Source organism: Myotis daubentonii, chromosome 11 (genome assembly GCF_963259705.1).
Source record: "Myotis daubentonii chromosome 11, mMyoDau2.1, whole genome shotgun sequence".
Classification (NCBI taxonomy): Eukaryota; Metazoa; Chordata; class Mammalia; order Chiroptera; family Vespertilionidae; genus Myotis; species Myotis daubentonii.
In genome coordinates this window covers 63,559,074-63,583,917 of record NC_081850.1, presented here as the reverse complement: position 1 = coordinate 63,583,917, position 24,844 = coordinate 63,559,074, and the positions used below count along the sequence as shown (strand labels likewise).

Below are 24,844 nucleotides of genomic sequence, written 5' to 3'. Positions count from 1 at the left end.
CTGTATGCAAAGAATGTAAATAACTGTCCCTTTTATCCAGCCAGTCTATATGAACTATAAACACCTGCAGTATAAGCGTTGTGCTAGTGCTGTTAGGAATGCAAACAAATAAGAGACTTGACCCTAAACCCAACAGTGCAAACGTGTGGCTTCCTGAGATGGTAGAAATACATCTCAGCGAGGAACTCTTTCCTCATTTATAAAATGAAGTCCAGTCCAATATTCCTTGAAACTCTAAAAATACATTCTATGAGTTATGGCTATTCATTCCCTGCAATGGGAATGACTTCGTGAGCAGTTATCCACTCTGGCTACACACACAAAAAAATAATATCTGCACATTTACATCCATATTTTAAAAATACTGAAGTCCAATCTCTAACCCCAGACATTCTGATTTAATTTGTCTGGCTTTCTTTTCTTTTCTTTTCTCTTCTCTTCTCTTCTCTTCTCTTCTCTTCTCTTCTCTTCTCTTCTCTTCTCTTCTCTTCTCTTCTCTTCTCTTCTCTTCTCTTCTCTTCTCTTCAAGTTTCCCCAGGTGATTCTAAAACAACAGGAAAAGTTGAGTACAACACTAATTTTGATTTTCAGATATTAGCATGGAGGGCTTGTTAAGGCAGTTTCTAATTCAGCGGGTCTGGTGTGAGCCTGCATTTCTAACTGGTTCTGCAGTGAAACTGATTCTATTTGGTCCAGGGAGAGCATGTTGAGAGCCACTGGTTTAAATATAAATAAAAAGATTGGAATTCCAATTTTCAAATAGTTCTAACATCCATATCGAGTACAGATTTCTAGCAGTGTAAAAACTGGAAGACAAAAACAGAAAAAAGATGAAAATTTAGGATGACAGTGAAAACTAAAAATGAAGTTAAGGTCAGCCTATGTCCAGAAATTCCAAAAACTGCAACTACTTTGCAAAATCAATGGAACTGGATTAAAAATAAGAAAGGTTTTAGCCTCCCTCTGGTACATCAGAACAAAACAAGCATGCCTTTTTAAAAAGTTGTAAAAATAACTTTAAAAAGTTGTTTATTCTCATTCTCTACATCCTTATTTAAAAACCTACAGTCTATGGCAATCTAAAAATTAAAAAGCTGTTCCCTTATTAAATAGGTGATATTTTTAAGAAACCAATTTGCTGGTTTCCCATTTCTATCAAGTGATACCTACACACACACACCTTCCACCCTCATTTCATGCTAGTCATATATACATACATCTGCATTTACTTAGAGACTCCTAGACAGCAGCTGCTTAGGTTATGAGGATCTTTGAGTGTAGTGGTGGCCAAGGAAGTATCCAGCATTGCATCTTGGGAGATCCAGTCCTCATAAGTTGAGTGCTACAGGAAAAACATATTGTAGGTTTTTATATGCTCCATCTGTTAAAATTATCTCAGTCTAGTAGGATCACTATGGATGAGTCTCTTAGACCTGAGGAATGGGGCAAATAGTGTTCATCGATTTAATGTTTCACTGAAGAGAATTTAACTAGGATCTAATTGAAACTCATAAACCATGTCTGTTGTGTAATACCAGCTTTGGATTTTTTTTTTTAATCTTAATAAAAGCCAAATAAGGCTTCGTATTATGGTTGGAACAGATCTAATAGAGACTCTTATTTTGTCAGTATACAAACTAGTTTGGGGAGAGTCTGCAGTAAAAAAGTTCTCTCTCCCTTTCTCCCTTTCTCCCTTTCTCTAACCACAAAAGCAACTAGGATTTATTTTCACAGTGAAACAAGTTCGCATTTGACAACTCTTTTTTTCCTTTAGCTTTCCAAAGAAGCCTCGAGGTTTGTCTAATACCAAATTATTGCAGTTAAGCAATTATAATTTCCAGAAAGTCTCCAAACTTCTGGCAACTGGCCTATTTCTCCTAATATTCCTAGCACAAGTTTAACCACATTCTGTTGGAAATGACAGAACTCAACACTCTCTCCTGTGGTGCTGGATAAACACCATTTTACTTTAAAATTAAATTTGTAGGAGTTATAAAACGGTCCCATATATATTTTCTATTTTTCAGTACATTCTCTTTTCTTTCTGTCTTCCTCCCTTCCTTTTTTCTTTCCTTTTTCTTTATTTGCTTTCTTTCTTGATTGATTGATTTTATGGGCACGTTGTACAGTTTTTTCTAAGATATTACTTTCTGCATTCTTTAGTATACTGAACTTACAATATCTTTCACCAATATAGCAATTATTTTTCAGTATATTACTATGTTAAAGTAATATTACTTGCTTTATGCATTTCATTTTTTATCATTTCTTAGGCTAGTAAATATTCTCGGGTCTGTGATTACAACAGTCTGAATTTTTTCATTTTTTTAAATGATTTTTAGCTGAAGGATAAGCCCCCCCCCGCCACATATGATTTTTTAGGTGATGGTGTGTATACACATGGTCCCTTAGGAGAAGGGACAGGAGGACAACACTTCTTACCCTCATCCTCTAGGAGAAAGTTAAAAGGAGACTCAGAATGGGAGTAGAAAATTTCACGTCAGCATTATTTATAATAGCGACCGAATAGAATCAACTTAAATGTCCAATAGTAGATGAAATGTTAGATCAGTGATGGTCTGTCAATGGTATGTAATCTTTTTCATTTATTCAAAACCCTGTTATTTAATAATTTGGAAAATGATTTGGGAAATGCTCATGACATAATGTAAAATAGAAAAATTAGAATATAATATTGTATGGCCAATTCTAATTTTTATTGAGTTAATAACATTCAACACAGAGCAGATTGACATAAATACAATAACTCCTTAGTGTATTGTTAAAGACAGGAAGGAAAAACAAAACATTTATCTGGGTGATAGGATGGTCTGGGCAGTAAATATACACAAGAAAATGTATTAGCAATTCAGAGGCTTTCTTACAACCAAAGGTTAATGCATTTCTTTTCAATGTAGGCAGCGTTACTTCACTGCACAAATGGTTTCTTTTTACCTTTACAGTACCTTGTCCACTAGGAGAATTCTCTCGCTCTGGGTTAATGCCCTGTCATCCTTGTCCTCAAGACTACTACCAACCCGATGCAGGAAAGTCCTTCTGCTTGGCTTGTCCCTTTTACGGAACTACAACCTTCGCTGGTGCCACATCCATCACAGATTGCTCCAGTAAGTTCCTCTATTTTATTTCCACATAATCCTTTGCCAGAGATTTTTGCTTGTCTCTGTGATAGCTTCAGTTCTGAATATTGGCATTTTCAGTGGATTTTGGTGTCTAGACTTATTAAATTGTCCTTTTGATGTCTTTTTTATGACAGTGACTCAAAGATTCTTAATTTGGGAATTTTGATAACTTCCAATTTCTTCCTAAGGGTCTAGAACAGTGATGGCGAACCTATGACACGCATGTCAGAGGTGACACGTGAACTCATTTTTTTGGTTGATTTTTCTTTGTTAAATGGCATTTAAATATATAAAATAAATATCAAAAATATAGGTCTTTGTTTCACTATGGTTGCAAATATCAAAACATTTCTATATGTAACACGGCACCAGAGTTAAGTTAGGGTCTTTCAAAATGCTGACACGCAGAGCTCAAAAGGTTCGCCATCACTGGTCTAGAATTTAATGACATATCCCATCCATCTCTGTGTTTTCTTTTTTAATATTACTAAAACAAAATGTATGTGGCTTTGTCTACTCTGAGAACCTGAATCTTTTTTTAAATATATTTTTATTTCAGAGAGAAAAGGAGAGGGAGAGAGAGATAGAAACGTCAATGATAAGAGAGAATCATTGATCAGCTACCTCCTTCATAACCCATATTGGGGATCGAGCCTACAACTCAGGCATGTGCCCTGACCGGGAATCGAACGGTGACCTCCTGGTTCATAGGTCAATGCTCAACCACTAGCCATGCCAGCCAAGCAAGAACTAGAATCTTGACCATAGTACTTAAATAGAGTCTACATATTGGCAAGATCTACCACACAATATGTTTCCCTAATGTTTTCCTATTAATTTCATCAGGTTTTGGTTCTACTTTCTCAGCAGCAGAGGAAAGTATAGTGCCCCAAACTTCTCTGGGACATATCAAAAAGAAGTATGAAGTTGGCAGTCAGGCAAGTCCATTTTCTATGTATAAAATTTTCCCTAGTGGTATGTTTGGAAAACAATTTGTCACTATACATGCCCCACAGAGGAAAATTATCAGAGTTGAAACTTTAAGTAATAAAGACTCATAAATATTATCCAGGAGTAATTGTATTTACTTGTGACTTCTGATAAGAACTTTCCAAAAATTTAGTATCAGAAGTACCAAGTGCCAAAAATTGAATTTTTTTCCAAGAAATTTTTAGTATAGAGAATGTATATATATGGGGAGCCTTTTGGCTCACTAATAATTAACTTACCATAAGCATAACCTGTCATTTGAGTAAGGGCATTTGGATTAGCCAAAGGCCTTTTCTGATTTGCAGGAAGAGTTAGTGAACTTTCGTGAAAATTACTTAAAATCTTTTTGTCTGAAAAAAAATCATTTGTTGGAGTACGGCCTGGGTTTAAAAAAATTTAGAAGCATAACTCGTAAACATAACTAAACTATTGTTCAGCCATTACTCTGAATTAACCCTGCCTAATGTCATGATAATTTCCTTGGCTCTAAGTATTTTTAAGGAGGATAATAAGGTTTTATGTCTTATTTCAACTTCCTACAGCCTCATCCAAACATACTGATTTGTAAGGGCTTCATAAATCATATTTGAAGCTAAGCTTAGTGAACACCTATTTTGTAAGGACTTCTAGAGCTGTAACCATCAACCCTAGAGACATAGTAGAATCCACTGGTCAACTTTTAAAAATAATGATGCACAGATCCCACTCCCAGAGATCCTGATTTATCCGGTCTGGATTGGGGCACTGTCCTCAGTATACTTTTTAAATACCTCAATGGATGCTAATGTGCAGCCAGCATTTAGAAACATTGTTTGGGTTTACCAGAACATCACTAACATATATGCAGACCATTTAGCTTGAGTTAACTCACCTGAACTCACCAGCTGTCTGATGTTGCAAACCTTCTAACTCCCTAGTCAGGATCTCTTTGAAATGAATAGAGTGTTTTGTCTCTGATGTATTTCTTTTCTGTCAAGGGCAGGTTTTCCACGAATGCTTCTTAAACCCCTGCCACAATAGTGGAACCTGCCAACAACTTGGCCATGGTTATGTCTGCCTCTGTTCACCTGGATATACAGGTAAATAAAGGAATGCAAATTTCAGTGTGTTTTTCATAATATGAAATGATTGTGACTTGCAGTATCAAACTTTGTAACATTAAAAATAAACCCTGTAAGATACATTGGGCCGTATCAATGCATAAAAACTTAAATAAGATAAACTAATAGGTGAAAAAACATATATGTATCTTACAAATGACAATTTTCTTTGCACATTTTGGAAGAAGAATAAAGAATTATATTTTCGATGAAAAAATCTAATTATATCTTACAATTTAAATTGGAATACAGTCCCAGGGGCCATGTCCAGGGTTTCATTCTAACACAAAATGCATGATACTCAACACAGAGCAAATTGTCCAGCATGAACATTTTAAACAAACTTCAGTTTCCCTCATTTGCTTCACACTAGTGGACGTTCTTGTGAATAGCTTTGGTTTATTGCTTTGTTTCTATCTTTCTGGAAGTTGTGCTTAGAAAAACAATATGGCTTTGGACTTGATTATGTAGGAATCATGTGAATTATGTAAGAATTATGTTTTCTTGCAATTTGGTTCACTTTCTGGCTCAGTCCTGAAACATCATTTTTGGTGGGAAATAATACCTTACAGTTGCAATTTATTTAAAATCATGTTTTCTTCTAGAAATTAAGCTTTTGCATCTTTCTGAATTTTGTCCAACCAACATGAAACCTTTTTAATGAGAACAATATCTAAAGAATTCACCACAAAATAAACAAAAGGAAAGTTGGAAAACAAATATAGTCCAAGGCATTCTACGTACCATAGCTTGCTTGTGTGTGCTTGTTTCAATTTTTATTTAAAAATTTTTCCTGACATTTTATAAGAAATAATGGATCTGTTCCTAGAATTGTATAGATGAGTAATGGTTGAGAAAGGTCATACTATAGGACAGTGGTTCTCAAATATTGATGTGTATCAGAATCATCTGGAGGGCTTGAGAAAACAGATTGCTGGACTACTACCCCAGAATCTCTGATTCAGTAGTTCTGGGGAAGGTCCGAGAATTTGCATTTCTACCAAGTTCCAGGTTATGCTGATGCTACTGATCCAGGGGCCACACTTTGAGACCCTCTGGTAGAGAGGAAGACATGGTTTCCAGCAGAGCTAGCCCATAGATTGCCTATTTGCATTCTGTAGGAAGATGCAGCACCACTCGGGCACCTGGCATGTGAGTTGAGTTCTGGTAGGATTTAGCTCCACCTCTACCCTTCAGCCAAGTGACCTGGTAGCAGGTATATTTGACTTTATATTTTCTTTTCTTTTTTTTAAAAATATATTTTATTGATTTTTTACAGAGAGGAAGGGAGAGGGATAGAGAGTTAGAAACATCAATGAGAGAGAAACATCGATCAGCTGCCTCCTGCACACTCCCCACCGGGGATATGCCCGCAACCAAGGTACATGCCCTTGACCAGAATCGAACCTGGGACCCTTGAGTCCACAGGCTGACACTCTATCCACTGAGCCAAACCAGTCAGGGCATTGACTTTATATTTTCCACTTTAGAATTAATCAACTTCCTGGCCCCATTTTATGAGTCCAGGTTTCCCTCCCCTCCCAGTACTTCTAACTTGAGATAGTTTGCTATCTTTTATATATCCTTATAAGGATATCTTCAATCTGTTTGGAAAGAGGCAGTACCTTTACCTTTATTAAATACTTAACCTAGATGGTAACACTTAATGAGTACTGGCCTTTTCTTTTCCACCACCACCCTCCATAAATTCAGATTATGGGGATAAATACCTTTTAATGATCATGACTCTACCTTTCTTCCTCCCTCCCTCTGATTGTCCTTCAGTGTTTGGTTTGCATTTCAGGCTCAAAGTGTGAAACGGACATTGATGAATGCAGCTCACTGCCATGCCTCAACAGTGGGATTTGTAAAGACCAAGTAGGGGAATTCATTTGTGAATGTCCATCTGGTTACACAGGTAAAGGGAAAGTTTTTTGTTTTCACATTAAACCTTGGAATCATTGACATTTCGTTGCTGAAAATCAAAACCATAATGAGACATCACCTCACGCCTGTTAGAATGGCTTTTATCAAAAGATAGGTAACAGTGTTGGCAGGATATGAAGAAAAGGAAACTCTCATGCGCTGTTGGTGGGAATGCAAATTGTTAAAGCCACAGCCATTATAGAACACAGTATGGAGATTCCTCAAAAAGTTAAAAGTAGAACTACCATATGATCCAGCAATTTCACTTCCGGGTGTCTATCCAAGGAAATGAAGTAACTATGCCAAAGAGCTGTCTGCAGCCCTGTGTTCACTGTAGCATGGTTCACAATAGCCAAAATATGGAAACAACGGAAGTGTATATCAAGGGATGGAGGATAAAGTAAATGTGATAGATATAGATACATCTTTGTGGGCACTATCTAAGTGAGATAAGTCAGACAGAGAAAGACCTATGACCTCACTTCTATGGAATCTTAAAAAGCCAAACTCAATCTGTTCTCCCACCGCCCCCATGGCGGATCCAAGCAGCCTGGACAGCGGGAGAAATGGCAACAGCCAGGCCACTTGGGTTCTGAAAGCTCTCAATGCCAAGCAGCCCGCAGGCACTGGGCATACACCCGCCCTGCTGCCAGGATGCCCAAGGGGAAGGTCAGCTCCATTGCCGAGGGGCAGCGAAGGAGGTGCCCAAAAGGAGATCAGGAAGGTTGCCAGCTAAACCTGCTCCTGCAAAAGTGGAAGTGAGGCCAGAAAAAGCAGCAGGAATGATAAAGACAAAAAAGTACAAACAAAGGGAAAAGGGGAGCAAGGGGAGAGCAGGCCGAAGTGGCTAACCAGGAGCCTGAAGATCTACCTGCTGAAAACGGAGAAGCAAAAACCAAGGGAGTCCAGCCTCGGATAAAGCAGGAGAGGAAGAAGCCAAGTCTGATTAATGTCATGCACCATGTCTCCTCAGTAGTCCCTGTCCCCCTTGTTGTATAATCCACAGGAATATTTTCAACTATTTCGGGAACCAGTTTTGTAGTTGCTCTAGAAACCTTTTTTAGAAGGGAATTCCACTTCATCCCATTTTTTGACGTGTAAATGCTGTTTTGTGAGAGGGGGAATAATTTGCCGGTTGTCTGTTGGATTTTTTGTACACCCAGAAAACAGTGGGATATTGGACAGGGAGCTTTGGTTGTCTTGGACATCAGCTTAACCTTCCGTTGATGGGGGTGGTTTTTTATCCTGAATACATATCAGTTTCAATGGCAATTTGAGATTAGTTGAGCACTTCACTTGTCTTAAACATTTTAAACTACTTCCATTCTCATGCTTTTGGTAGAATTGTTTCCTAAATAAACCACCTGTGACCTTGGCTCTCCCCATCAGAATGTTCTGCAACATCTTTGGTGTGATAGTCCAGTTTCCCTAGTAACATTGTTAGTGTGCTGTGAAAGGTTGAAAATTTGATTATGTATATCTGATATTAAATTGTGAATTAATGGGACTTTGATGTAACAGCATATCAACATTTGAAGATATTGGTACTTGATATTCTATTAAGGAAAATTCGCCTCGGGATTTGAAGCTGGAAAGTCACTGGGCTAACTGTGTAGAAAATAATCACAACTATACAACTTGAGGTTTTGGGTACATATATTAAGAATTGTGTATAAATTGAAATGCCTGTGTACTTACCCTCAAAACAACCAATAAAATCTTAATTAATTAAGAAAGAAAAAAGCCAAACTCATAGAAACAGAGTGGAATGGCGTTTGGTGGGGGTGGTGGGTGGGAGTATTCAGTCTGTGTTATTTAAGGGTATAAACCTGCAACTAGTAGATAAGTAAATCATCTTAAATATTCAAGGGATAAACTCAGAAAAGAGTGAACAACTAACAATATGATAAAAAAATTTAAAACAAAGTGACATTTATCTACTTAACTAAAAATAGCTAGATATTCATGGTTGTCATTTTCCATTGCATCCTGAAAATATCCGTTTTCTTGCTAGTAAAGTTTTGCAGTTCACACAGTAGAAGAAAATGTTTTATTTCAATGTATTTGGCAAAGAGCAAATTTTTTTACAAACACAGTAGCCATGATTTCCAATTGTTCTGCTTAATTCCTGAACAACTCACTTGGAAAGTATTAGTCTTAACCTTCTCCAGCTCAGATATTTCATGATTCTTTGCAGGTCCACTATGCGAAGAAAACATAAATGAGTGCAGCTCCAGTCCCTGTCTAAATAAAGGCGTCTGCGTGGATGGTGTGGCTGACTATCGCTGCACATGTGCGAAAGGATACATAGGTAGGATGTTCCCATTCTTCCTGCATTGTCTTAAAGTCCTATAAAGCACCACAGATTATTACATGTACTAACGTTATGCAGTCTATGTTAATTTTCTGATTTTATAAAGGTGTCATGATTATATAAGAGAAAGTCCCTTTTTTGCCATGAAAGCCCTTATTTTTTGAGAAATTTCTAACTGAGGCATTTAGAGATAAAATGGTATCACATCTGCAATTTACTCCTAAACAGTTCAGAAAAAATAATGTCTTTGTGTATTTGTAAAGAAAGAGACATAGACAGAGAAAGAGAAAGAGAAGAGTTTATATGGTAAGACAAGTATTCAAGAAGAAACGAGATAAAGTATAGAAGATTAATATTGAAATGGTTGCTAAATAATATGGTTAAATATATAATTGATAAAGAGGAAATCCAAAAAAATGGGCAATGAAGAAGAGGCAACGTCAAAGTAACAGAGGACATTTTTTGACTAAATGTGCTAGTTTTACTTTTTAACGTTATTAAAAAATAGCTTACTATTTTTAAAAATATATTTTTATTTATTTCAGAGAGGAAGGGGGAGGGAAAGAGAGATAGAAACATTGACGATTAAAGAGAAGCATTGATTGGCTGCCTCCTGCACACCCCCAACTAGGGATGGAGCCCAAAACCTGGGCATATGCCCTGATCGGGAATCAAACCATGACCTCCTGTTTCATAGATTGACACTCAACCACTGAGCCACACCAGCCAGGCTATTTTTACTTTTTAACGTTCTCTCAAGTAGATGTCTACTACTAATGTTAGTTTCAGAAAGACATAAGGTAAAAAGAGTAGATTATCAAAAACGCAGTCCTAAATGACTTAGAAAAACCGGAGCTCATTAAAGAATGGATCTCAAACCAGCTTGATAGGCAGTGGCTCTGCAGCCTGCCTTTACAAGCAGCATCTTCCAAGTCAGCATTTGGATCACAGTCCTCCCAAGGGATTAACACTGGGCTCTTTCTCCTCCTCACCATCCCCAGGCCTGCACTGTGAAACAGACGTCAATGAATGCCAGTCAAGCCCATGCTTAAATAATGCAGTCTGTGAAGATCAGGTTGGGAGGTTCTTGTGCAAATGCCCAGCTGGATTTTGGGGTACCCGGTGTGAAAAAAACATGGATGAGTGTCTCAGTCAACCATGCAAAAATGGAGCTACTTGTCAAGATGGTGTCAATAGCTTCAGGTACAAGACTAAGTCTGGTTCTTTCTACTATTTTTCTTTACTTAATTGTTCAGTCATTATGTAGTCTTTATAGAGCATTATTTTGAGTCCCAGGTCAGCCATTCCCAAATTCTACCCCAAGAATAGGCTACAGTAGTCTCTCCCCACCATCTGCAGTTCTGATTCACTAAGTCTGGCATAGAGTATATAATTTTAAAATAGGCAAACTGTATGATTTAAATTTCCCAATCACTGCGGTGCTCAGCTGCCTTTGGGAACTGCTGTTTTATATAGTCATCCCTCCATAGCCATGGGGAACTGGTTCCAGGACTCCCAGGGATGCTCAGGTCCCTTATATAAAATGGCCTAGTATTTGCATATAATCTACATACATCCTCCCATATACTTTAAATGGTCTCGAGATTATTTACAATACCCATTACAATGTAAATACTATGGAAATAGTTGTTATACTATATTGTCTAGGGAATGACAAGAAAACAGTCTGTGCATGTTCCATACAGACTCAACCATCAACCATCGGACACCTAACTGCTTAGTGCATGTCAGCTACACATAATAATTTTTTGTAGAATACTTTCCATGCATGATAAACGGAATCTGCAGATGTGGAACCCATGGATACAGGCTGCCAGTGTACTTGGGAAGGCAATAAAAGATGAAAGAAAACACAATTACACAAGAAGCAAATACAGAAGCACTGGACTTTTAATATTTTTTTTCCCTAGAACAGCTATGGGGAGAGACACTCCCAATGTGTGGGCAATACTTCATTTTGATCAGAACCACCTCCTACTAAAACATTTCAAATAAATGTTGTGTTAACTAGGTTTATTAGCTGAACTAGTGGAAGTAACTAGCAGTTAAAGTTTTGATGTGGAGCATTTCGGTTGTTATAGTCCTTGAGAAACGTTACCGTAAGTGGGAGACATCCATCCTCTACTGCCTTTCTGCAGCTGTTCTCATCGTTACATTTTGTTTTCCTTCAGATGCCAGTGTGCGGCTGGCTTCACAGGGCCGCGCTGTGAACTGAACATCAATGAATGCCAGTCGAACCCGTGTAGAAATCAAGCCACCTGTGTGGATGAATTAAACTCATACACTTGTAAATGTCAGCCGGGATTTTCAGGCAGCAGGTGTGAAACAGGTATATATGTATGTAGTATTCACAGCAATACTAAAGATAGTGATATAACAGAATCAATTTTTACCTGCACCTAGCACCACCTATATGGAAAAAAACCCTGTAATAAGCATTGTTTAATTATTTAATCTTCAGAGCCATCTAATAAACTAGGTAATCTTATCTGCAATAGCACAGACGAGGATATAGAAACTTAGAGGTGTAAGGGGGGAATGAGAAAATAGAATTTAGTAGAACTCTTCACATTCTATAGGTTTAGAAGGGACGCTTTGATAAGCTACTTGTTTAAGGAGGTCGCAGGCCATGGACATGTTTGAGAATCACTGCTAAACTGCTTGCTCGGGGCACTTCGGCCTTTTAACTGTAGGCCTTTTGTTCTGAGTGAGGTATGTAGGATTGGGGCAGCGCTGAATTGGTCATGAACTAGGGAAGAGCTAGAGCCCTGAGTAGGGATGGAACGGGTGCCCTTAAGCTAGTTGCCTCTCCTTCTCTCCTGCGCCAGTTACTCCACTCTACTGGGTCGTTCCCAACAGCATCCAGCCATGCCTTAGTGTCTCTCATCTTTAGTAACTCCCCAGCCCTACCTCTCCTTCCAACCACGCCCTGTATCTCTGTTTCCTTTCACTACTGAGTATTTTTCCTATCTTAGATACTCACTGATTCTTTTATTTAAAAGAATGTGTTTTATATTTTGTAAAGAATATATTTTTAATTTTGAAACCACTTCTCAGGTCATCCTATTTACTGCAGTGGCTGCTATGACAGTAGCCCTGTGTACCTGCTGCTTACTTTAGACATTGACAAACGCCCTGCAAGCACCATGGTCTGCACACTTTCCTTATTTGTTGCAGAACAGTCTACGCGCTTTAACCTGGATTTTGAAGTTTCTGGTACCTATGGTTACGTCATCCTAGACGGTGTGCTTCCATCTCTCCATGCCATAACCTGCACATTCTGGATGAAATCCTCTGACATCAACAACTACGGAACGCCAATCTCCTATGCGCTGGAGAATGGCAGCGACAATACCTTCCTTCTGACCGATTACAATGGGTGAGCAGAAATGGCAGGAAGTCTTATCCCAGCACCAAGTTAGACCTCACACTGGGCCTGGGGAGCAGGGGAGTCAGGTGCCTCGGCATGATAGCAGGGTGACAGTAACCACAGGGAACATATGGACAAGTTCTGTAAGAGGGCACTTTTCGTGATAATACCTTATACATGTATTTTGCTACTTACTAAGCATTTTCTTGTTCCAAAGACTCTAAGTGGTTTGCCTCAAATCTCACACTCTGGGAGTGGCAAAGCCAAGTCTCTGACTCTGACTCGTAGAGCCTTGCTCCTTCTTGTCCATATCAGGGCCTCCAAGGGTCAAGGGACATCAGCGACATCGCTGACCTGTGAGAGACACATATTGAGTGTCAAGCAGTCTACAAACTCGGGTGTGCAAGATGACATTTCTTTTTCCTTTTTGGATCAATTAATTTCAGTTGCAGGGCCCCATCCCTTCAGGCTATCAGGCCCCTCAACCTCAGCTATTTCTCTCACTACTGAGTGGGTTCTTGCAGATTAATTCATAGAACTCAGAGTTTTGATAAAATCCACAGACCTGGACAGGACTCCCATTATTGGTCATCTGCCCACATTACTAATCCCTGAGCTGTCCATTGCCTCAGCTCTGTGGTCCCTTCAGAACCACTGCTCTTCACCACATGTGGAATCCTTGGTGAGGCTGAGGTTTATACCTTCCATCTGAATAGATTCTGTGGTTTACTGCATGGCCTGTTCCTCTCAGACGCCTCCAAATTTGTGGCCTGTTGCTACTGAGAAGGTTGCAAGCCTCAAAGACCCACTGAGCTCTCTTTCCAGAGGAAAACCAATATTATAAAATATTATTTCATCATAAAGATCATGGAATAGGGGCTAAGGAAATGCCGGGAAAGATATGTAATGAGTTCTTATCAGTTTTCCCTAATCTTGTCTTTTTCTCCATTTGCTTTTGAAAATATTTCACTTTAAACTGCTTATTATCTTTGACATTTCCCTTAGTGACGGAGTTGTTGGAACCCTCGTGTGTTGGTCACCTTTGCTTAATTCTAGTTATTATTTTCTTTGGATCCACATGCTTTGTCTACCACGTGATAGCTTTGGCAATGAAGAGACAGACTTATTTTCCAAAGTTTGTTCCTGATTTTAAGAACATACATCTAGAGGAAGGCAACCATTCTATGCTTGTACAACTCTCATTGCTTGCACTTTATTTTTGCATTTTATTTTTTTAAATGTATCTTTATTGTTGAAAGTATTACTGATGTCTCCTTTTTATCCCCCCATTGACCCTCTCCACCTCGCCTCCACCCCCTAGCCTTCACCACACTATTGTCCGTGTCCATGGCTATGCATATATGCATATAAGTTCTTTGGTTAATTTCTCCTTGCCTCCCCACCTTCCCTCTGAGATTTATCAATCTGTTCCATGCTTCCATGTCTCCGGATCTATTTTGTTCATCAGCTTATTTTGTTCATTAGATTCCACATATGAGTGAGATCATGTGACACTTGTCTTTCTCTGACTGGCTTATTTCACTTAGTATAATACTCTTCAGGTCTCTCAAAGGGTAAGAGATCCTTCTTTATTACAGTTGCATAGTAACCCATGGTGCAAATGTACCACGGCTTTTTTTTATCCACTCATCTACTGATGGCATTCCTTTCATTCTTGGCTTACTCTCTCCAGAGTGGATGGTCAGTTAAATTGGACCAATGTGTCTCAGCTCATCCTAAGACTTTTTCCTAGTCCTCCATGTTTAAGAAACACAAATATTCAGTGAGCTACGATAAAGCATAATTAGTAAATCAAATCTGCTTCTGTGAAATATGACCAAATCGGGGGGTGGGGGGAAGAAGTAATGGTTTTATACAAAGTGCTTTACCCACATGGAAAGAGAAGAAAAAAATAGAAGCATTCCCCACAGGTGGGATTACAACATATGACTGATGACTATGTCCCCTGGAATCTTTCCACAGCTGGGTTCTTTATGTGAATGGCAAGGAAAAGATAACAGATTGTCCCTCCGTGAATGACGGCAGTTGGCATCATATTGCAATCACATGGACAAGTGTGGATGGAGCCTGGAAAGTCTATATTGATGGGAAATTATCTGATGGTGGTATGGGTCTCTCCGTAGGTTCGGCCATACCTGGTATGTCTTAGCAAAAGAAATAGAATTGTGTTAATCACTAAAAGTGGTGGTGCTTAGGTGAACATGGAGTTTGCTAGCTTTGTTGCGTTAGGTTTTAGACAAAGATCAATAAGTCTCTCTTTTATTTGCTACCCCCTGACTATCCAGACGGTAAATTATTAGAAGCTTTTTCTAGGTGTGCTTTGTGACCCTCTGTGTAGGAAATGCATGTGGGGCTTTAGTAAGACTATCAAGAGGCATTTTTTAAAAAAATATTTTATTGATTTTCTACAGAGAAGAAGGGAGAGGGATAGAGAGTTAGAAACATCGATCAGCTGCCTCCTACACACCCCCTACTGGGGATATGCCCGCAACCAAGGTACAAGCCCTTGACCGGAATCAAACCTGGGACCCCCTAGTCCGCAGGCCGACGCTCCATCCACTGAGCCAAACCGGTTACAGCTCAAGAAGCACTTTGAACTAACATGTCTTCCAAGGAGATTAATTGCTGGTGTTGTTTGTATGTTGGTTTTGTTTTGTTTTATGATCAGTCTTCACAGTATACAAATATATCCAGTGCACAAGCTGGAGCACTAAAAATCAAAACTCCCCTCTATAAACACTTTTAGAAAAATATTTGAAGAGTCTTAGTTTGAAGGAAAGCAAAAGTATTAGGCGATCCAGGGTTCTCAGCATTGTACAAGGCAATAAGCTTGCTCTATAGAGATTTTTCTATGATCATCAAATGAGGAGGAATGGTTGGCAGTTTAATAAATGTGGAAACATTGTAAGTGTTTCAATGGGAAGTGGCATTACCGGGTAAAGTAGGGTGGAGGTTTCTTGTTTTCAACTATCTCTTCCCTGGGTAGTGGGATGGCAGATATCTTTTATTTTCTTCTTTATTCTTTTCTGATATTTTCATAATGATTTAATTTATAATTTTAAAAACAGCATTTCTATCTCTTAAAAAATTAAACCCTGATGGAAGAGTGAAAAGTAGGTTAAAGGAATGGGGAGGGGAGGGAAGCTGTAATAGTGTCCACCCAGGGAGATGGTTGTCAGATCTCAGCAGTAAGAATGAATTGGAGTCAAAAAATATTGCAGAACCCATTTAACAGAGCTCAGTGAATGACTGGTTTCAGTTTGGATGAAGAAGCTTATTGAAGAGCCTGTAAGCTAAGATAGGAATTCTAGGGGAAGCACAATTATCAGAGCAAGAGTTGGAGTCGGGAAGATTCTGTATTTGGTTTTAGACATAATGTGTTTGAATTTTGATCAAAGGAATACATTCAACCAAAAACATAGGTTGACACAACTTTATATCAAATTGACAGTTGTTTTTAGTGATAAGGTCTAATTGGCAAGGATTCAGCATGGTTGAATTGTATAAAGGTTGTGATACAGCCTTTCTGGGAAACAATTTAGAAACTTCCATCAAGAACCTTAGAGAAATGCTTTGCATGCAATCAACAATTCAACTACCAAAAGTCAAATATTTATGTACTGATATATTTATCTGAAGGTATCCAATTAGAAGCGGTTGTTTAGTTAATTAAGCAAATTATAGATTATTGTACATTCATATAATATAACTATTAAAACTCATGAAACAAGAACATGTTCAAGAAAGAAAACAAAATTAAAATATCATGTATATTGTGATCCTGAGTTGTGTGTTTTTAAATATCATATACATGCACACTAAAAAATAAATTAAAATTAAAATATAACCTAGAAGGAAATACACAAAAGTATTAAATGATTATTTCTAGGTAGGATGAATTCTTTATATTTATTTTTTTCAAATTTCCATCCATGTGTATGTATTAATTTTTAATTATTCATTTTATAAGAAAGAGATGTAGGTTGGGAAATCTTGAAAGAGGGATCTATAGACATTTATCGGCAGGTGAGTGAGGTCAGATAGGGAGAGCAGTTGAAGGAAGAAGAGAAGAAGTGGGGGTAGGATCCTAGGGGCATCAGCATATAAGAGGCAGGCAGATAAAGGAGCAAAAAGGTTCAGGGAGAACCAGGAGAGGATGTTCTCATGGAAACCACACCGCACCAGCAAGGCTCCTGGCAGGGAGCCGGTGGCACACACGAGGCTAACTGAAGAGTTGAATGAAGGGACTCTCTTCAAAAGTATGACCAAGGTTAAGAGAACCAAAATAAGATAGTAAAACACCCCATGAGTAGCATCAATGGAAAGTCATGAGGGATGGGCCTGAAACGACAAGGAGTGAGAGCTGTTGCCAGAATTTAGGTGAACCTTTAACGATGGAGAGAAATCAGTCAGTGGGAGTAGTGATGTCAGACAGAGGAAGGCAGCCACTATCCTCCATTGCCTGGGAGGAAAGTATCCAGGATATTAAACTTCCTCATCTCATCTTCTTATCTCGGGCTGGTCCTTCCATTTGCCATAGTGCTGGGGTGTTATCCTGCATCTAGAAGGGTTCAGGAATCTGGAGAAGGGGCTGTATGTAAATTAATAAAGATACTAGAAATATAAATTTGGAATACATGGGGGATCCAGAGGAGATTTAGCTAGAGTAACCAAGTTCTCAGAATCACCGGACCCAGGGCTTTTATTCCCACATTTTGCCCTATAGCAAAGCAAATATACATATTTAAGGTAAGGTTTGGTAAACAGTAAGATTATCAGGTTGGGAGAACTGCCTTCAGCTGTTCAGCTGTTTGGCCAGCAGGCAATAATATATGCAGATCTTCAGGTTTGGGGAAATGCTTTCAGCTACTCCAGCAGGAAATAATATGTATCTTCAGCCCTGCTGAAGCCTCAAGGTTCCATCAACCTTTTGATGAACTTCTTGCATTTGTGACCTGCTGGAATTAGCCTCCAGCACCCCAGGAACAGAAAGAAGCCAGAGGGACAAGGAAATGATGTGGTGCAGTCCATAGGTGTGAGCCTTTGGGAGCACAAAGTAGAGGGGGAAGGGTGGAGGTTAGCTCTGGAGGGACAGACACAGACCACCCAGTACAAAAGGACAGACAGTTAAATAGAATGAAATGGACAATAGAAACATGGTACAGAGAAGTCACCAGAGGTGAATATTGAAGAATTTCCATTGGATTTGGCGATTAGGTGGCCACTGGCAACTTTAGAAGATCCTTGGAATCTGTGTAAGAAATGTAAGCATTGTAGGCTTAAGACAGAAGAAAAAGAGTATCAACTGAGAGTCTACTATGGAGGATAATTGCCTAGGAGAAAGGAAGCCAAATAGGACTTACTATTTTGTTGACATAAAATGATATATGCATATATATGTATACCTAGCTTTATAGTTAAATTTTTATAAATCTAATATTTAAATACAACTTTATTTTAAGTTGTTTAATAAAACATTAAATTTGTCCTTATTGATAAAACATGCAGTAAATGTACATAACTGAGCTTTTTAATAATTTTCCCTAATACATTTATGTTGGCTGTGCTTTTGTTAGGTTAGCATTTTAGGAATAACAATCAGACCAGTTCCCTCCTTTTTTTCTCTTCTCTCTTTAGGTGGCGGTGCATTAGTTCTTGGGCAAGAGCAAGACAAAAAAGGAGAGGGATTCAACCCAGCGGAGTCTTTTGTGGGCTCCATAAGCCAGCTCAACCTCTGGGACTATGTCCTGTCTCCACAGCAGGTCAATTCCATTTTCAGTGTATGACAGTAATGAGATACAAAGGTACAAAACTAGTAAAAATGTGAACAGCCTAATGATGCCCTATCTTATTGCAACCTCTGGGTTTTCAGACTTCGCCTCCAGTATCATTTGAGGCTATGATCGTAGACTAAGCCAGCTAGAGGTTATCGACAGTAACTTTCGATAAATCCTCTTTTCAGTTTCTTGGTGATGTTTTTAAATTGTTTTGGACATAATTATTTTATAAAACCTTGTTATTTCAGAGCTGGAAAAGATCATAGAGAATAATACTTCAAACCCCTCTCCTTAAAGTGTAGGAATTTAGGGGTGGCATAAAATTATACATAGAGAGTTACAGATGAGTGAGTAGTTAAAGCAGTCCAGTGGCCTGGGTTCAAATCCCTGTTTTACCACAAACTTGCTACGATGATTTTGAACATGTTACTCCCTCTCTCTAAGCTTTAGGGTGTGTGTGTGTGTGTGTGTGTGTTTTATCTATGAAGATAAACAGAACGGCATAGTGGAGGTTGGGATTTAACCTAATCCTGCATGCACTGTCATGGTGTTGTTTGTCACATGCTAAGGGCTTGATAAATGCTTGCTCTTATTATTAGTGGCAGAGCTTGTCTAAGCTTTTATTGCCTCAGCTTTAGATCAGAGATAGAAGACAGGACAATGGAGAGAGGGGACCTCTACAGCACCTTAACAAACTACAAAGCTTCAGACAAATTCTCTGCATAGAATTTCCAATTTCCAGCAATCATAAAATATTTGGGAAAGGGAAAGATGGAGGTGAAGAGGAGTGTGGGGGAGAGAATTTTCCTGTTGCCCAAAATCATATCTTACAAAAGCCTGCTTCCCTCCACCCCACCCCATCCAAAATCTGCAGATGTTTTAGCAGAACTACGTTAAGACATAATAACTCTGTCTCAGAGAAACAAGGAAGGTTTACCTAAAGATGTGTTTTTAAATCTTCAGGTGAAATCATTGGCTACCTCATGCCCAGAGGAGCTCACTAAAGGAAATGTGTTAGCCTGGCCTGACTTCCTATCGGGAATTGTGGGGAAAGTGAAGATCGATTCCAAGAGCATATTCTGTTCCGGTTAGAGTTTCCTTCTTCTGTAGACTCTGCTATCTCTTGACTACTTTGGGTTTCTAGCAAAAGGAAACACTTTGAAATTCTGTCAGTCAAAGAGTGTGTGCCCTTTAGTCTGTTGGTTAACAAATAGTTCATTTTTACCCAACTTCATCCAAAGGATTTTATTTAGCTACTAAATATATTCTGTGTAACAGGGTACAAATTAATTGTGGAATAAACTTGGACAAAGGTAGAATAAGATAAGGAAAATCGGATGAGAAGAGGGATATGGTCAGTATTTAACTGCCCAGCGAAGTCCTGTCCTCCCATTTGAGATGGGCGCTCTCTCGGATCTGCCCTTGCTAGCAGCCCTGCAGGGGCAGGTAGCACAGTGGATGTTATAACCTGCACATTTGATAGTCAAACTCGGAATGATCAAAACTGCACCCTAAAATTCAGTGTGTTTAAACAAATTTCTAAATATATTCTATATTCATAACTTATAAGAACATTTTAATTATTCCTAAAATATTTTCTTTAAAATATCTATATATCTATATCTATATATCTATCTATATCTACCTATAGATATAGATAAATAGATGTAGATAGATAGATAGATAGATAGATAGATAGATAGATAGATAGATAGATAGATATTTTCCCCCTGAAAGAGGGAAAGTTGTTTGTTGGCTCAAATATTTTTTTTTTTTGCTAATTTTGCTTGCCAGTGATTTTAATATCAGTAGAGTGGCTCTCAAATGTTGGAATAACATACGATTTTAAAACCTTGACCTGGCGATGCTCCACTGTTGTTGACAAGCTCTCTACCTGTGTTGTTTGCCCTCAGATTGCCCACCCTTAGAAGGAGCCATACCTCATCTGCGGACTGCATCAGTAGACTTAAAACCAGGCTCCAGAATCAGTCTGTCGTGTGATCCAGGCTTCCAGATGGTTGGGAACCCTGTGCAGTACTGTCTGAATCAAGGACAGTGGACACAACCATTCCCTCACTGTGAACGTGAGCTGCCTTTGTTGAAGGCATTTTAGTGCCTCTTGAAAAATACTGGAATCATAAGAACGCTTTTCAGGAATGCTGTGTAAAAGCTAGATACTTTACAGTAGCAAATATAGAAAATATTCATTGAGTGCTTCCTTTGTGCAATGAACCCTGTGTGCTGGGCACCAGAAGGGTGGTGGGCAATGAAGATCCAGAGAGGCCACCCAGCTGCAAACTGAGGCTGGCTGCTGCTAGTGCCGGGCTCGGGCCCCTTAGCAGGGGGTACAGGGCACCCCAAGGCCAGGTGTCGCTTGCATGGGGTTTGTGGACCTTTGAGAGATTTTAAGAAAGTCCGCAGCAAGAGTTAAGACAGGTCTCTTATCTGGAAATGCCATTGGGAGTGGCTTAGGTGGGCCCAAAATTTGGCTGGGTGAGTTGTCAGGGAATCACCTGGGAGGCGTTAGCTATGTTGATGGAGACTCAGAAAAGGTGCAGTCCTGCACCTGCAGGGGGGCGGTCTCAGCAAAGGAGCAATGAATGGCCTCTACCAGCACTTCTGTCTGGGAGAAAGCACCCCTCCAGCCCTCACCCTGAAGCCAAACAGTTTAGTTCTTCCTGTTTGTCCCTAGTGCTTTTGGAGTTACCGCCATAGTGGCTGGGCCTCGGAGGTAATGAGTGTGCAGGTCCATGTGTGGGCCCTTTAAGAGAAATGCCTGGGACTCAGGCAGCCCTCCATCTCACTCATCACAATCCCTCCTGGTTTTTATAGCCAGAAGTTATGGGACCTCTCTTCCTGGCACTAGAACTCTGGGCTGGGGGCCTAGTGTGGGGCTGGGGCCCTTTGCTTCTGAGGGGGACCTCTGTAGCCAAGATATCCCTCCCAATTATTAACCGCCACACATGGGTGTGGGACCAGTCCATTCTGCCTCTCTACCCCTCCTACCAGTCTCGATGTGGGTTTTTCTTTATATCTTTTGTTATAGGACTTCTGTTCAGCTAGACTTCAGATGGTTTTCAATGATGGTTGTGCTACCACCCCTAGAGCACTCTCCATCTAATGTGTGTGGGCAATGAAAAATTCATGCTTAACGCAACTATCTGTCAATAAATAAAATGTCCCTTAAGCATTTGTCCCTAATGTGGTTGTATTCTTCCTGGTCACATTATAGGCATTAGCTGTGGGTTGCCACCCTCTTTGGAGAATGGCTTTTATTCAGCGGAGGACTTCCATGCTGGCAGCACAGTGACCTACCAGTGCAACAATGGCTACTATTTGTTGGGTGATTCAAGGATGTTCTGTACCAATAATGGGAGCTGGAATGGCATTTCACCATCATGCATTGGTGAGATAAATCTTGACAATTACTGTGCTGATTTAGTCAAATTCTATGGGAGACAGTCATCCCAAACCCCTGAGACTCTCTCATGGTATTTCTTTGTTAACTTCATCTCATCCCAGTAAGCTCTGGGCAAACCGCAGTGACAAAGCAGCTGTCCATAGAGCTGCCAAAAAGTTTAAATTTTTACTAGGCTCCATATTAAGAGTATCTTGATGTTGTTGGTTTTTTTGTTGTTGTTCTTCTATTTACCCATCTACAAAATAAAGAAATAATAGCTTTTATTATATATCTGAATGTGATTATGATTTTATTTAAAATTTATATAGAGAATAGAGTGCTATACATTAAGTGATATGTAGTGATTTAAAAATAAAAACAAATGCTTGATACATAAGAAAAATTAACTTTGCTCTTTGTGATCTGTCTTCATTTTAGATGTTGACGAATGTGCACTTGGGTCCGATTGTAGCAAGTATGCTTCCTGCCTGAACACTAATGGGTCCTACACTTGCTTGTGTAACCCTCACTACATGGGAGATGGTAAACACTGTGCAGGTAACTAGTATATGTGTAATTGGCAAGTTTATTTAAATTTTTTATTCAAGTGTATATTTCCAATGTATATTATTTGAAAATAAGACAATATTTTCAACATCAAAGAGGAGATGGGGAAGATAAACCAAATTTAAAAAGACACATAAGTAACATCTAAAAGTGCTTTAAATTAGCACTGTGCCTCTCCCAACCTCCCAAGTTCTGAACAACAAAACTGAGAGCCAGCTATATCACCCGACTATTGAAGGAATGCCTACAGAGTAGAAAATAATAGAATGAGTTTAGAAGTATAACCAATGGCTTCCACTGCCTCAGTCAGAACAAGGAAGATGCATTATCACATCTTTGTCATTAGTATCTTTCCTCTGCCTCAGCCACACAAAATAATATCATTGGGGAAAAAATAGACATCTTGCCTTACCACATCTCTATATGTTGTGATAACTTTGATAATACCCATCTCTCCACCCATCAGTATTTTTCTACATTTATTATGAGAAAGCAACTATCAGCAAATAATAAAGAATAATTCTCAAAACCTGTCTCATAATTGCATTGACTTTTTGAGAGCATTTCATTTAAAGTCCTTAGCGTTTAAGTGCTCTTCAGAAAAATTGAATCAATATCTCTTCCCTTTTGGAGAATTCAAGTATTATAGTCACTTCTGTTACTCAGAGCTAGCCGCACATCTCCCCTTAACTTATTTCCCTTCCTAGAAGTGGTGACTGACTCCAAATTTGCAAGTGGTAGGGGCTCACCATCTGTAGTCTGTTTGAATAGTGAGGCTGGAGACTTCTCCTAAATGTGCTTTGGATGAGCTTGAGAGAACGTCAGTTACTCTGGAATGATGGGTATGAGGTTAGGGGAAGTCAAAGGGACTGAATCCTTGTTAAGCTATGCCCTGGCTCCACCACTACCTCCCAGTATATACCTGCCATTTCAGCCAGATAAATTTTTATATATTTTTTGCTGTTTCAAAATATTGTTTAATTGCCTATTAAATATATTTTCTGGTCTAATCATTCATCATATCTCTGGCCTTCATGTGCCTGCCTTCAAAAGCCTTTTCCTCAGGATCTAACTGGCACCTAGCCTGTAGTGGAATTATTTTGCTGTGAGGCCTTGGATGGTTGTGTGAAAGCCACTTACTGTTCCCCCAAAACTGCTTCTCTCTTTCAAGAACCAATAAAATGTAAGGCTCCGGGAAATCCAGAAAATGGCCACTCTTCTGGCGAGATTTACACAGTGGGTGCCGAAGTCACATTTTCTTGTGAGGAAGGATACCAGCTGATGGGCGCAAACAAAATCACATGTTCGGAGTCTGGAGAATGGAGCCATCTGATACCACATTGTGAAGGTATGTTGAGTAAATTGCCCACGTTTATGGTGTTGGGCAATCCTAGACATTTGCGGGCTAGAAATGTCAAGGATTGTATTGCGTCAATGTTCTTAGTATCTAAAACCCAACTGTTAGGCTTATGTGTAAACATGACAAGAAAACCTCGAGCTACCCTTGAACTTTCAGAGACTCTGCACACCCTCACTAAGAAAAGCAATGTTTTTGTGTTTCGTCCTCACAGCTGTTTCCTGCGGTGCACCAGCTGCTCCAGAAAACGGTGCCATTGATGGATCAGCATTTACCTACGGCAGTAAAGTGATATATAGGTAAGCGTCTAAGATTGAAACGACATTGTAGAAGTTGTTGGTGACTGCTGGCAGTGATATAATACTGGGAGAAAGGAGGAAGAATAGTGCCAGAGGAAGGTTTTGAATTAATATGGAATTAACCAGGTTGTGTGTAGTATGAAGAAATTGAATGCAATAATCTATCCAATGGTAGTCATATCTAGAATCCTTAAATCCCTAGATCACAATCTGTTACTGCCACCAGCACCTCCTTGAGAAGCTTTAAGAATGGATGCCATGTAAGAAAGCTCTGCAAGCTAATGAATATCTTTGGTTAAAAGGGGAGCTTTGGTCTGGCCAGTGTGGCTCACAGATTGAGTGTCAATCTGTGAACTAGGAGGTCATGGTTGATTCACGGTCATGCATGTGCCTGGGTTGTGGGCTCAGTCTCCAGTGTGAGGCGTGCAGGAAATAGCCAATCAATGATTCTCTCCCCCCCCCCTTCATCTCTGAAATCAATATAAATAAATAAATAAATACACAAGCTTTGGCTCCAAATCTAATATTTAAAATCTAATATTACAGGGGCTAATACTAGACC

General features: G+C 39.2%; 1 protein-coding gene across 1 annotated transcript in view; it reads left to right on the top strand.

Moving 5' to 3' along the window:
- SVEP1 (sushi, von Willebrand factor type A, EGF and pentraxin domain containing 1) overlaps positions 1 to 24,844 on the top strand; it is a 151,825-nt gene that overhangs the window by 80,670 nt on the left and 46,311 nt on the right. Inside the window, exons 19-34 of the mRNA XM_059657621.1 lie at positions 2,964 to 3,125; positions 3,987 to 4,073; positions 5,108 to 5,209; positions 7,035 to 7,148; positions 9,354 to 9,467; positions 10,472 to 10,673; positions 11,663 to 11,820; positions 12,669 to 12,870; positions 14,845 to 15,020; positions 18,520 to 18,644; positions 19,623 to 19,746; positions 20,573 to 20,743; positions 21,892 to 22,065; positions 22,498 to 22,617; positions 23,798 to 23,974; positions 24,198 to 24,282. Coding sequence (XP_059513604.1) covers positions 2,964 to 3,125; positions 3,987 to 4,073; positions 5,108 to 5,209; positions 7,035 to 7,148; positions 9,354 to 9,467; positions 10,472 to 10,673; positions 11,663 to 11,820; positions 12,669 to 12,870; positions 14,845 to 15,020; positions 18,520 to 18,644; positions 19,623 to 19,746; positions 20,573 to 20,743; positions 21,892 to 22,065; positions 22,498 to 22,617; positions 23,798 to 23,974; positions 24,198 to 24,282 — 2,293 coding nt within the window. The remainder of the gene's footprint in view (positions 1 to 2,963; positions 3,126 to 3,986; positions 4,074 to 5,107; positions 5,210 to 7,034; positions 7,149 to 9,353; positions 9,468 to 10,471; positions 10,674 to 11,662; positions 11,821 to 12,668; positions 12,871 to 14,844; positions 15,021 to 18,519; positions 18,645 to 19,622; positions 19,747 to 20,572; positions 20,744 to 21,891; positions 22,066 to 22,497; positions 22,618 to 23,797; positions 23,975 to 24,197; positions 24,283 to 24,844) is intronic.